Genomic DNA, 15,278 nt, shown 5'->3' with positions numbered 1-15,278 from the left:
CTCTTACTGCATCAGATAAACAGCACAGTGACAGACATGAAGTAAGCAAATTTCACGTAATGTTTGTGAAAAATATTGCAGTAAGAATGTTCCCAATGATTATTTGATATATTTGATGTGGAGCTGCAATGATGAGTCACACATAATTTAGTTACAAAGTTCACGCATACACACACACACACATACAGCGGACGCACACACTCGCGTTTAACTTTACACTGTTTTTGCATAACAAATGTGAAAAAAAAGTGTCTTCTTTTTTTTAACTCTACTGACATGCGGCTGTGTTGATAATGTAAAGATGGTAAAATTCATGATGTAATTCATTACAAATGTGCACTTTTTAAAAAACCTTTTAATCTTATCTTAAATGTCATTCTTGATCACATTTGATGAGGATTGATGATCACAGAGAGCTGAACAGATGTTTTAATCGTAGTTGCTTTGAGCATGTCCTGTTTTGTTGATATGATTATACGCATTACTATGGTAACATTTTAATACCATAGACTGTAAAAGATTTGCACGTAGTATCCGTGACGTGACCCATAAGAAACTACCAGTAGGTACATCACATTGTGGTGGGCCTTACAATTGGAGGGATTTGGATCCTATTATATTCATTCATTCATTTTCTTTTTGGCTTAGTCCCTTTATTAATTTGGAGTCGCCACAGCGGAATGAACCGCCAACTTTTCCAGCATATGTTTTACAGAGCGGATGCCCTTCCTGCTTTAACCCTTCACTGGGAAACATCCATACACACACACGCACACACCACAGACAATTTTTTATCGTACCCAATTCACCCATACCACATGTCTTTGGACTCTGAGGGAAACCGTAGCATCTGGAGGAAACCTACACCAACACAGGGAGAACATGCACACAGAAACGCCAACTGACCCAGCCGGGGATCGAACCAGCGACCTTCTTGCTATGAGGCGATCGAGCTACCCACTGTCAGGAAATTTAAAAAAAAAGAGACTTGTGTTTCTACCACTCCAAAATGACCATGCACACACTATATCTACACACAGTCCTGTCCAAACAGCTTTCAAAAGATGATTTTCATCATAGGTGCCATTTAACAATAAATTAGCAACTACTTTGCCACAGCATTCTTTAAAAGTCCTTTCTGCAAACAAGTTTTCCGAAATCCATCTGTGTTTTGTAATATTAAGTTTACAATCCGTTTTCTCAATTTCCTTTAAGTAGTATATACAGCCAGTCAAACTCAGAAACTCATTTGCACAACCTCACATTTCCTGGATTTACTTTGACATCAGTATCACTGTTATTCGCTTCATTAACTGATAAAACGATGCAATTTGTGCTTCATTATTGAATGAATAGTGAGTCATCTCATATTTGTTTTTATTTTTTACCTTTTACCTCATCATCATGCAGATTGCGTCTCAGTGATCCAACCGCAAAAAGAAAAAGCAGCTTTAGCCTCAATTATCGCCGGTTTCATCATGTTCCTTCATGGACAAGTGATCTGTTTAAATGAGTTGCACACAAAATCAAATTACTGACAGCAGCCGCACGCTACTTCACACGCTGTTAAAAAACATTTTGATAACCTGTGCTATTCTCTTATCAGCTTTTGATAGCTTCTGATAGTATCTTCATGAAGATAAAGAGGAAAAAAAGTGATATTTCGTGTAATAATTAAAAAGTTTCCCCAAGTTTTTATATTTATATTTTGGTCACAAATAGGCCTCAATGTCTGCAGGAAGTTGCTTCAGCTATATTGTGAAGTATTCTTAAGTGGAACAGAATAGCAGAGTAAAATTTGCTTTAACATCTATACGTGTATTTGTGAATTAAACATTTTTAATGAAGTTACAACCCTGTACTGGGGCTACACAATATATAGTTTCAGTATCAATATCGCAGTGTACACACTTGCAATGGATACACTGCAGCAACAAAATTGTATTTATTAACTGTATTCATAAGGCATTTATATCATTTATGCACAAAAAAAAAAAAAAAAAAAAAAAAAGCTTTTCTGAACTTTTGTCTTGTTTCTAGTCCAAATATCTACATTTCAACGCGGAAACAAGATTATTTTACATAGCTCACTGACAGATAATTTTGCTTGTTTTGAGGAAAACTTTTAGTTTTGCCTTTTTTCTTCTGTTAAGTTAAAAACGAAACAATATTTTTACTTGATCTAAGAATATTTAGATTTTTAGACTGGAAACGAGACAAAGCCAAGTAAGAATTCATATCACAATATTTATCGCATGAAAATAAAATATTGCAATATCAGATTTTTCCAATGTCGTGCAGCCCAACTCAGTACTTTTAAAAAATATTCATTTTAAATATAGTATTATATAACACACGACTGTTGTCATTATAATCAAGTGTTACAGAAAAAAAAAAAGTTCAATATTACTTTGTTCAAAATTTATTAGCGTACAGTCAATTACAGTAGTTAATTAACTAGCAATGGCGGTTCATTCCGCTGTGGTGACCCCTGATTAATAAATGAGATTAAACTGAAAAGAAAACCAACAAATTTCTAGAACACATTTTCTGTGCTTTTTTTTCAGTGTTGGTGAAGAGTACTAAAAATCATACTTAAGTAAAAGAACCATTACTTGAAAAGCAGCTTTTTCAAACTATCTGTTGTAAATATTACTCAAAGTACAAGTAAAAAGTAGACCTTTCAAGTACTCTAGAGTAGTGAGTTTTACACTGTGAAAAGTTTGTGCAGGGATGTGTAAAGGGAACATTCTTTAGTGCATTCAGTTATCTTCCTATATTTCTTCCTTCCTTTGTTTGTTCGTTCTGTCCTTTCTTTATTCATTCGTTTATTTTTTTTTTCCTTCATTTGTTTGTTAGTTTTTTCCTTCATTCATTCTTCCTTTGTTCCTCCCTTCATTTGTTCACTCATTCATTCATTCTTTTGTTCCTTCCTTCATTAGGCCTTAGGGATGGATGATATGGCAAAAATTTATATCATGGTATATTTCTTAATTTCGGTCGATACGATATAATTCCGATATTGATATGGACAATATTAAAAACACAGGAAAAATCTGCCAAGAACGCACACAATAGATGTCTGTACCCACAAATCTCTGCAAACTGAATATGCAAAGTCAATAATACCAGGTTCTTAAACCTTTTTTTTTAATAATAACAATACAACAATGTATAATTAATTTTTATTTGTATTTAACCTTTACAAACAAGAAATGTGAAATAAACTGTCAAACTAAAACTCAGCTTATTTATTTATTAAAATGATATATAGATAGTTCATGGAGGTTAGCTTGACCAATGTGAACAGAAACTTTTATCAGCAATTTTTTTGTTTTTTTTGTATATGCTGGATATTTAACAATACAAATAATGCAAAAAACAATTATGACATCCAGATCGTGAAAAAAAAGAATAATAATAATAATTATAATAATAATAATTTAAAAAAAATCTAAAAGAGTATAGGCTACATTAATATTTGCAATAGAAACAAATAGTTTTCATATCGACTAATATTTAATATTTTATATAACACATTTTCATTATTTAACAGATTGAATACCTCTGTTAATCACACTCTTTCTATTTCATCAGGTTTGCAATAACCAGATTCCGGATGAATATGTCTGTGAATTTCATTTTGTAAGTTTCGCGAGTGCAAAATGCAAGCCATACAGCAAGCTTATGTGTGAGTGTTAATTATAGTGTTTATGCGAGGATCGAGTTATGTATGTGTGTGTTAATGTATGTGCTTGAATATGTGGATTCATGCAGTATTCATGCATCAAGTTTAAATGTATTTGCGTATGTTTCATTTATTTCTAGGTATATATGCACGTGTTAAGCAAAGTTTAAATTAAATCCTACACGGCGCCTCTAGCCATCCGTTTGCTTCAGTCTTCTCTTCTGACACCGCTGATTTCTGTGTCGGGAAGGTGGATGGTGGTGAGGCGACAAGTTGGCTTAAACATTTATGATGCCTCATCTTCTGTCATTGCTTCTGACTCTCAGTATGTTCTATTGGGTGGAACAGATTTGATGTGTCCCCGATGCTAGTCGGCATCTCTTTCCCTCACATTTAGCAGAGCATCGAAACTATAAGTTTATCAGAACTTTAAAAGCCCAACCATTTCCACACCAATGCATTAGTTTTTCCTCTCTCATCAATTAATTCGTCTGCATTCTTACTTGTGGAAGCTTGTTCATTCACATCTGTATTCAGGGCACACTTTAGGGCAAACTTTCTGCGACGGAGCTAACCAACTGCTGTGCTGCTGAGCGCTCACAGCGTGTCTGTGGTGTCACTTGCGTGATGATGTACATCACGCTCTTTCTGACGGCTGAGCACTGACCGTCACTCTGCGACAAATGATATAATGTATAAGATCTTATATATATGATAAATAATATATATATATATATATATATATATATATATATATATATATATATATATATATATATATATATGCAAATTTGTATCGAAATACCGGAAAAGGGTTTAAAACTCATATCACCGTTATTCAACTGAGACTGCCCTGCTCTCGGTCGTGGAGGATCTCAGACTGGCTAAAGCAGACTCTAAATCATCAGTCCTCATTTTGCTGGACTTGTCAGCTGCTTTTGACACTGTCAACCACCAGATCCTGCTATCTACGCTCGAGTCACTGGGCATTGCGGGCACTGTTATACAATGGTTCAGATCTTACCTCTCTGACAGGTCATTCAGGGTGTCTTGGAGAGGAGAGGTGTCCAACCTACAGCATCTAAACACTGGGGTACCTCAAGGCTCTGTTCTTGGGCCACTTCTCTTCTCCATCTACACATCATCTCTAGGACCAGTCATCCAGAGACATGGATTCTCCTACCACTGCTATGCTGATGATACCCAGCTATACCTCTCTTTTCATCCTGATGATCCCTCGGTTCCAGCTCGTATCTCAGCCTGCCTGTTGGATATTTCACACTAGATGAAAGATCATCATCTTCAGCTGAACCTCGCAAAAACGAAAATGCTTGTAGTTTCTGCCAACCCGACTCTACACCATAACTTTTCAATCCAGATGGATGGGGCAACCATTACTGCATCCAAAATGGTGAAAGCCTTGGAGTAACGATTGATGACCAACTAAACTTCTCTGACCACATTTCTAGAACTGCTCGATCGTGCAGATTTGCACTCTATAACATCAGAAAGATCCGACCCTTCTTATCTAAACATGCAGCTCAACTCCTTGTTCAAGCTCTTGTTCTCTCCAAACTGGATAACTGCAACTCTCGACTAGCTGGGCTTCCAGCTAACTATATCAAGCCTCTTCAACTGCTCCAGAATGCAGCAGCACGAGTTGTCTTCAATGAACCTAAACAAGCACATGTCACTTCGCTGCTAGTCCGTTTGCACTGGCTGCCAGTTGCTGCTCGCATCAAATTCAAAGCTCTGATGTTTGCCTACAAAGTGACTTCTGGCCTTGCTCCTTCTTATCTGCTCTCACTTCTGCAGATCTATGTGCCCTCCAGAAACTTGCGTTCTGTGAATGAACGTCGCCTTGTGGTTCCATCCCAAAGAGGGAAGAAATCACTTTCGCTCACGCTCACGCTCAATCTGCCCAGTTGGTGAAATGAACTCCCTAACTGCATCAGAACAGCAGAGTCACTCGCTACTTTCAAGAATCGACTAAAAACTCAACTATTTAGTCTCCACTTCACTTCCTAATCGGCAATTGCCTCTTTGAATATCACACTAACTGTACAAAAAAAAATAAATAAATAATAAAATACTAATACTACTAATACTTCCCTTCTTAGACTTTACAGACCTGAAACTTGCCTATAGCACTTATTCATTGTTGCTCTTAGTTGTGTAAATTGCTTCCTTGTCCTCATTTGTAAGTCCCTTTGGATAAAAGCGTCTGCTAAATGACTAAATGTAAATGTAAATGTAAATTGAAAAGAATTATGTATTATTATGCGATATGTATTGATATTGAATGATTGTCCAGCCCTATTAGGCCTTTTGTTCATTTGTTTGTTCGTTCATTCGTTCCTTCCTTTGTTTGTTTACTCCCGTGTACCCTTCCTTCAATCATTCGGTCCTTCCTTACATCCCTTGTTCGGCCCTTCCTTCATTCGACCCTTCTTTCCATTCTTCTTTCGTTCCATTTAGTGATTTAGGCTGTTTGGTGATTTCAGTCATCATACAGTCCACATCCTTAATTTTCTCATCAGTGACATGCAGTCTATAAACAGTCTCTGGGTCATTTCATGTAAAGATCTTGGACATCTTCTTGGACATTTGTTATGTATTTTAATGCTTTAATGCTAAAGCGCCCATGTCTTGAGGTTGTTCAGTATGACGCGGTTTACTTTCAATGTGCGATTTGATTGGACAAGAATCACAGGACTGATTCATCTACTTTAATCACCATAGACAAGAAAGAAAGTAAGAACTGCAGGCAGGGGTGCAACTGCACATTTACTGAGTGGTATGTGGGTTCAAGTTCTCTCCCAGGAAAATGACTACATAAATTAAGGATATTTTTTTCCTCATCAACATGCTTCAAACAAATACGTTTTGCAGTTCTGAGCACAACTGAAATAGTATGAAGTAGTAAAAGTATAATTACATTAAGCAGGGTACGTCACAAAAAAATACATCTCATCCGACCCCAAATTTCTTCTCAATTTCATTTTCCTCACCAAATGATTATAATAGCATCTTGACATGCCTTGCTTTTGTACTTCCTGTACTACATTTATCAAAACAAAATGATAGATATGGGAGTCCTAAAGGGCAAAAGTACGCCATGCAATGCAATCACTTCTCACATGCATACTGTGAGAGTTGTAAGGTCTGCCTTTGGATGAACAATTGACTGAAACTGCTATTACACCTCTCACAGAGTGAAATAAAAAAAGACTGTGAAATGTTTAGTGTTAAAAAATAAACAGAGACAAACTGCCTGAAATGTTATATTTTATCAAACTGTTATGGGCAAACTTTTTTGTGACTAAAACTTAAATAATTTTGAGTTCAAAAAAAGTTACCAAAAGGCCTCATGTATCAATATGATACATAATAAATTTATAAAAAAACATGTATATGGTATAAAAATAGAACTTGATGGAAGGATTATTAAACATTTCAGTTACAAAAAAATGTGAATATTCTGACTATTTGTTAATGTGTCAGTTTTAACCGGGTTAAGAATCGTTATAATGAAATGTATATAGGGGACTTTTTAAATCCAAATATTATTTTCTATTTTATCTGAAATATGTTCAGGTCTGTACTTACATAAACATACATCTCTCTTATTTTGGCAAAATAATTAATTAATCAATAATGAAAAAAAGAACATTTTTCAGATTATTCTTATAACTTTTGACCTCAACTGTACGTATGATTTGAAATCTACATCTACATGAACTTTACACTTGGCAGTGTGACTGCATTTTATTGTTTTAAATGATTTTGAATCCAAATGTGTGTGCCATCGTATGCAACTCATACCTATAAACCCGCCCGTTTTTGCCTTATTAATTCTATCGTATTTTATCATTCTATGCGCTTTTCTGTGTATGTATTTTCCCGTATTTCTCCCGCATTTGTAATATTTCTTTGAAAAGTGAAAGTGACTAGGTGGCGATAATGAATAATTAATTATATGGCTTAGAAACATTAGAAGTTAATTAAAAGTATGATAATAATAGTGTATAATAATAATAATAGTGGATAATAATCTCTTATTATCCAATTTGTCATTGCAGTTTTCATTTTAAGGCATTGTTTGTTGTTGTTTTTTAAGTATTCTATTTTGCGCTCCACGTCTCTACATTCTCTCCATTTTGAACATGTGACCGAGCAATACAATAATATCCAGCTGCAACGGATCAATCAAATGGTCAATAGAAGTGGAGGGGTAGTATATTTCTTATTTAATAATTATACTATATTTAATATTATAGTAATATAAAATGCAAAATAAACATTTTTAACAAAAAAATAAATAATTTTATTATTTGAAACTTCTATTAAATATAATTTTACAAATAGTTTTGGCACAATGGCGCTCAACTACTCAATTAGAGTAATTGGACTATTTTTAATTTGTTACTTTACACCACTGCTGATAGGTCACCTAAACTGCTCCTGCGTCATTAACGACTTGGAGCAGAAGATTGGTTGCTGTCACCTCGGCAGCCCATGAACTTGCTGGAATCAGCTTAAATTTTCAGACATCCTCCTCCACCCCAACTTCACCTGTGTTTATATCTGCTATGGGGGTTACATCTATATTATGTTTGCAGCAGCAGCAGCGTGTTATATTCTCAGATGGCATGTCTGTGTATATACTGGCAGTAGCAGCTCTCTGTACTTGGTCTGCCATAATAATCAATGCAGCAGCAGCGTAGCAGATCTATACCGTCAAGACCAAATATATCAATATATCAACTATATCAACTACCATACTATATCCCAAGAGTGTTCATGACAGAATTGGCTGTGTTTTTAAAAAGGGGCTGAGCTACGTTATGTCCCACCCTGTCTTCATGTTTTAGTTATTATCTGCTTGTTAAGCTTGTTAAGTTATTATAAGTCCAAGTGTCATATCAAACTGTATGGAGAGACTCAACAAATGGTAATAATAAACATTTACAAATTGATGCATTACTTTCGAAAACCACGATCGCAATATATATGTCCATGCCTAATATCAGATGGACAGAAAGTGATAACTTTTTTTTTTCAATTGTTAAAATATTGATGTCTGAGATCCAGCAAGCACAGAGACTGATGTGTACAATATGATTTTATATAAAATTTACATTAATGTGTGGTATGACTAAAAAAAGTGGTCATATACGAAAATTTTCCCAATTGAAATGAGCAGGGCTTGGACCTTGAAACAGTATTCCATACGTCACCGATACGTCAGGACTTAACAAGCAGATAGAATTCAGTTGTGTCCCACATTGAACAAAATGCACTTCACAGGACATTTAAGGTCTATTTAACACCACAGAAATAAAACACTACTCACTTTTGAACATGGTCAGCGATTTTCGTGACCTGAACTCCGGAGTCCAGTATTGTTTTTCAACCCTGAGTATGTATTTTCTGTACTGCAGGTGGCTCTCCGCTGAGTGAGCTGTCATGGCCGTCGTCTCTCGCAGTGGTGGCCGTCTCTTTCTCTGGCCTCTTCACTTTTGTCTTCCTCATGCTCGCCTGCCTGTGCTGCAAGAAAGGGGACATCAGCTTCAAGGTGAGATCTCAGTCTTCATTAGTCATTTCATCCATCAAAACGGCCTTCCAAATTACAGTAGATGAGAAATTAATGTCTTTACTGGCTTCTCATGCTAACTTTTTTTTTTTCTTACAAGCAGTTGACTCAAGTTTTTTTATTACAGCAATCTATTATCCTCTTTGTTTGGTGTCACCTTGTTTTATTTTTTTCCAGAAGTAGATCATTGTATTTAGTCTGTTGGGTTTGATTTGTCCTTCTAGTCATGTACACATGTAACTTGCAAAGCCTCACAAAGAAAACGTCAATCTTGCTGTGCTTTTCTGTGAAAGACAAAAGCCTCTCAGTGGTTTCTTTTGAGGAATGAAACTTTGGTTTTCTTTTAACCAGGTTTTTAAATAGCTATGCATCCATTAAACACATGAAAACCTGGTGATAACTTAATACAATTTATGCATCTTGACACAATTAGGCAGAATAGTTTCAAAAAATGTCCATGTTTTTATTTGTTATGAATGTGTTGATGTTTAAAGAAGGTTAACGGAATGATGATCCTAACTTGTTAGTGTCATGTTTGGTTTCTGTTCTTTGGATTTTTAGTTTGTACTGTTTTGCAAATGCTAGGTAATTATTCTTTTGCTTCTGTGTATAGTTTGATTCATTGATTGTGTTCACCTGTGCCTTGTTTAGTTACCCCGTTTAAGTGGTTTGAGTTTATTTAGCTCATTGCTCATATTGTTTTCGCACATGTTTGTGAATAAGATGCTTGGTTATCAACATGAACAAAACATGCATGATGGAAAATTATGATTTTACAGTTTCACTGAGATGTTAATGGTATAATTTTCAAATTCTTAAAACCTTCTTTTAACATTTTTTTTTTTAATCAGCAACTTTATGCTGCCTAATTTGTTGTGTAAAAAATAACTGCATTATTATTATTATTATTATTATTATTATTATTATTATTATTATTATTATTATTATTTAGATTTCTTTTAAAAGTAAGCAATACTTTTTCTAATAAGACACAATTTCAGTGATAAGCAATTTCACACTATACACAACATGACAGAAACATTTAAAACATTCAGAAGTGAACAAAAGTGCACTACCAAACAAGCATACTGGCGTCTAATCAAATATTTATTCTCATTAGCATTATTAAAAGCTCATGCTGAGTGACTGATGTTGTTGGTTTGCACTGAGTTATTTTCAAACTGAATGCAAACTTATAAAGCAGTACTAAGATAACAATATCTAAAAACGTCAACAAAACAAAACAAAATTGCAATATTTTCATTTTTGAAAAGAATATTGCAATGTTATTTTAGCATCACACCAATTCTGTTATGTATTTTACATCTTGATTTTGAGACAGGATGCTGCATTCCTGCCACAAAATGTCTGCTTATTAATTCTGAAAACACTTATTTATATTTGCAAACTATTTTTATTTCTGTGACTATTGTTTGTTTCAGTTTTTTATTTGCAATTTCTTTATTTTATTTAAAAAGCGTCTATTATGGGTTTTTGGAAATGAGCTTTCATGCAGTGTGTAGCACAGCACTAAGTGAATGAAAACATCCAGCTGAGGTTTAAATCTAAAAATTACTGTTTAAAACTATTGATTCTTTAACAAAATAGTCGATGGTTCGTGTTGAGTTTTAGTCTTTTGCCTGAACATTTAGAAATCGATAGGGTACATCACCAAATATGTAGTGCCAAATTAGGTAAAACGTGCAGGTGCTACTTCATAACTGCGTTTCTCTCTGTTTTGCACTGAACTTAGTTGACCAATTACAACAGACTGGGTCATTGGACCAATCAGCACAGATTAGAATCATGCTAAGGAGGGGTTTGGGAACAAATTAATTGCTGAACAAATCAAATGGGAGTTGTTAGAATAATTAGTTTGAAACAAATACATATTATAAGACAATTAAAGTGTTTTTTGACCATGCATATCAGCCTGTTGTTGGAGACCCCCAAAACCAAAATATGACCTTTTAAACATAGTAGGGGCTCTTTAATGTAATTCAATGAATTTTTATTTTGACCAATAGTTTTAGTCTTAGTATCAGTTATTGATAAACTAAAACATACTGGTCCTGCTTTATATTGTGGCCTAAACTCTTGTGTACTTACACTGAAATTAATAATTTGTTACAATGTACTTAATGTCCAAATACATGTTTTTACATTGTACTTATGCTTGATCAAACACTTGCATGTTATTACATCTGAAATAGATTTGTGTAATTACATGTACTGCATAATCACGCTGTTGACCATCCCTTACACCTTAAACCCACCCAAACCACAAACCTGTCCATAACCCAACCAGTATCCCACCTCAAGAGCACCAGAAGTATTCTTCAACACATTATGAGCACAGTAAGTACATTGTATTTATATTTCAAAGTGCTGTAAGTACATAGTAGGACACTTAATATTAAGTGGGACCAATACACTTGCTGTGTAGTCAATTTGAGTTTGCAATTTCAAAGTTTTAAGCTTGTCTGTGCTGTCATTTCCTTTGTATGATGACAGATGCCCAGTGATCATAGTTGTTTACAAGACGCACAAGCCAATCTAACCAAAATACACAATAAAAAAAGCCATATTGACAGTTAACATAACTGAAAAACAGCATTTACAAAAATCTCCATGTCCTTGTTTACATTGTCTGAAACATGACATGATTCTGCTCAGGTGTCCGAACCCTCAGCCTAATAGAAATAGGTTTTGGTCTGCAAGACCAGAAATTAGTGAAAACATGGGTGTCTGACAGAAAATATGAACAGACATGGACTAAGGGATAAGTTGTTATCAGATTTGGCTTTGGCAAACACACAGCTGAGGATTAAAGCGTCAGTCTGTTGATGGCAGAATGGTACATCATAAGCACATAGATACAGCGCGCTAATAGTGTGTCTGGACGGTCTGTTTTTAATAGGATCTGGGAGTGGGTGGATGGTATGTCTACGGCAGACTGTGAACACGCTTCAGACCAGAGAGTCACAGTGCCACTGATAATTACCATGGCATTTGGTGCTGTGTGTGTGTGTGGAGATGGCAGGGATGCCACCCTGTGCAAGGTCTGTCTGTGTTTGTATGGGCGTTCAGACAGAAACAAGCTGACCCGTTTATAAAAAAAATGACCCCGAGCAAAGCAAAAGAAAACATATTTCGCCGTGGGATGACTAACTGCAGATTCGAGATGGTTATGTGATATGTGTTGCTTTAAGTGTTCTAGCTGTACATGCTTTTTTAACTCATGAAAGCATTGTTTGAACCCCAAATAGCCAGTGTTAAAGCATTCCAATCCTAAATTGGAGATATTTATGTAGCTACATACTTCAGTACAAGCACATCACTATGAATAAATGCAATTCATCATTGATTTTGTTGAATCATAAGGGATTAATTGAAATTTTTACATGTCTTAGACTTTATTTCTGTTTTTAACTGACATTACTGTATGTAAATTCAATCGTATCTAATATAGAATTAAATTAATTAAATGTCTTAGTATGCACTTGCTCATTCTCCTGTTAGCCCAAGCTGTATTAAAGCTAATAATATTGCAAATAATGTTTAATTTCTTGCGCAGATCAATCGTTTAGCTTCATAAGGCCTAAATTAATTTAGAATTGTTTGTATGTGTTTTTGTTTATTTATTTTGAATATCAACAGTGGTAACTATTAACTAATAGTTTTATTTAAATACATATTTAATGTTCAGCTTGTCATGGTCTCCAGCGATCCAGCCTGTGCAGATTGCTAACAGACTACATATCTGCCGGTATATCGACTACAAGGTCCAGTTATGCACCCCTCACAAACACCTGTTCCAGATCACAATTGATTACACTCACATAGCTAGGAGCTGCTCAAGGACTGATTAGATGGACTTTAAATACAGCACACACACACACATACACACACACACACACACACACACACCTCAGTGTTGTTAGCTGTCTAGTGAACATTACGATAGAGGTATTCATTCTGAATTTTCGAATAAAGCGCGGGAGCGATCCGTAGCGGGTTTAATTTGGGACAGAAGCGGGCTGTCAAGGAATATTGCGCCCGACTCCCGAGTGGCACGCGTATGTATGTGTGTAAATGAAATAGCGCAATGCTGTGTGTGTGTGTGTGTGTGTGTGTGTGTGTGTGTGTGTGTGTGTGTGTTAGTGCGCGCGCGAATGAGAGAAAGAGCTTTGCCTGTGTGTGCTTGGTGCTTATGTGTATGTGTGTTTTTTTACAGACAGCTTGTTATAGGCTGTCTGGACTCTGTACTCTGGGTGGTTTTCGGTTTTGTTCTCCCCCCGCTCTTTCCAGCGGGAAAACGGTAGTAGAAAACGGGGCGGGTCGGGCAGCGGGACAACAAATGCTTAATATAAGCGGGAGCGGTCGGGTTCGGGCTAAAACCTGGCAGGTACAGGCGGGAGCGGGATTCAAAATTTAGTACCACGCAGATCTCTACATTACGACGCTGTTTCCTTACCTTGTGTTTATTAGACCCTTGCTTTATTTTGTTTGTTTACATTGGTTGCTGCCTGCCTCTACTGACCTTTCGCCTGCTTATTGACCACGACTCTGAATTGCTCGTATATATCTGTCTGCTCCTGTGTTGACTTTTGCTTGCCTGACCATTCTGTTTAATAAACCCGCGTTTGGGTTCACACTCCCTTGTCAGCGTCCGCTTCACATTACACAGCTGAGGAAAAAGAAATCACATGTTGGATGAAAACATTTTCATTTTTGGTCTAACATCCCTTTAACGAGCTAATGGAACCCTATTGTAAAATTTTACCAAATTTGGAATCATCTAATAATAATATAATATAATATAATATAATATAATATAATATAATATAATATAATATAATATAATATAATATAATACAATATAATATAATATAAACATTTTCTGAAAGAAATTGAATATTTCTGATACAGTAGTGCAAATATAATACAATATAATGTATGCACACTGTGGTTGCTCCTCAATTTTAATGAATTAGGACTAATTAAATTTATTATCATTTAAAATTGAATAATTCATATCATTATTGTTAACCTGTACTGTGCTCTCAACTACTGTTCTACCAACATTTAAACAGATATATACAATTCATGCTGCACAATTCTACACTGAAAATTTAACAGATTGACTTTTCCATGGAACGAGTGGCATTTATTGTACCATGAGGGACCAAATGGCATCTCTTCACCCAGATTTTGCATGCGTGCGTATCAGACAGCGGTGTTGGTATTAAATGGGGGTAAAGCCTCTTTAGGGATTGTGTGCAATGCGCAGCTGATGGAGTGAAGCAGCTGCAGTGCACTGACATACAGCAATTGCTGAAGTCTAATTGAAATGAGTTGGCTGCTTCGCACTGGCGTACTTTTCATCAAGATGTTCAGGCTTCTTATTGTGCCTTTGTTGGAAAGAGACCAACTGTATGGCAGCGGTCCACAATGATCTTCAATCCAGTGCCAAAATCAGACGAGCCCTCAACAAGAAGCTGCTTTTTTTTTGTGAACTATTTGTAATGTCCATGTATAATTTATAGACAATTGACTGGCTATCTTTGACTGTTACCACCTGCTGGTATAGAGGACAGAACTGCTACTATGCCTGATGAGTTTGTTTTCATTATGCATGGTTTGCAAGTACATTGAAGATATTAGAAGACTTTGTTAAACTAAACAGAACAACCACTAGATCTCAGAAATGTGAAGCAGAACACTATACACATATTTTATACCAGAACCAACGGAAGACTGGTCTATGCAAGTAGGACATGTGTGCATATAGGATTTAATGGGCAAAACAACAAGGAACAGGTGAACACAATAGATTTATATGAAAACACGCCCTGGATAAATGAACAAACTGCAAACAAACAAGCAAAACAAACAAACCTGTTGTGATCACCAGTGATCCAATGCCTGCAGTTTGTTGGTAAAAACACACCTTCACCTGGACTACAATTCTGTCCCTAATGAACTACAAAT

The 15,278-nt window shown here is 35.6% G+C and overlaps 2 protein-coding genes across 5 annotated transcripts in view; one reads left to right on the top strand and one right to left on the bottom strand.

Moving 5' to 3' along the window:
- The window catches only part of LOC100150142 (4-galactosyl-N-acetylglucosaminide 3-alpha-L-fucosyltransferase 9-like), a 144,769-nt gene extending 135,531 nt beyond the window's left edge, over window positions 1-9,238 (bottom strand). Inside the window, exon 1 of one of the 2 annotated variants that reach the window (XM_073945037.1) lies at window positions 9,045-9,238. The gene's annotated coding sequence lies outside the window, so the exon portion shown is untranslated. Of the gene's footprint in view, window positions 1-1,395; window positions 1,502-9,044 lie in introns of those variants that run through there. The other variant, XM_073945038.1, reaches the window with a different exon arrangement.
- aatka (apoptosis-associated tyrosine kinase a) overlaps window positions 1-15,278 on the top strand; it is a 154,684-nt gene that overhangs the window by 89,203 nt on the left and 50,203 nt on the right. For all 3 annotated transcript variants that reach the window (XM_001344016.10, XM_073945017.1, XM_068219437.2), the window contains exon 2: window positions 9,133-9,266. In XM_001344016.10, the coding sequence (XP_001344052.6) occupies window positions 9,133-9,266 (134 nt within the window). The remainder of the gene's footprint in view (window positions 1-9,132; window positions 9,267-15,278) is intronic.

This window comes from Danio rerio, chromosome 3 (genome assembly GCF_049306965.1).
Source record: "Danio rerio strain Tuebingen ecotype United States chromosome 3, GRCz12tu, whole genome shotgun sequence".
Taxonomy (NCBI): domain Eukaryota; kingdom Metazoa; phylum Chordata; class Actinopteri; order Cypriniformes; family Danionidae; genus Danio; species Danio rerio.
This window is presented reverse-complemented; position numbering and strand designations above follow the sequence as displayed.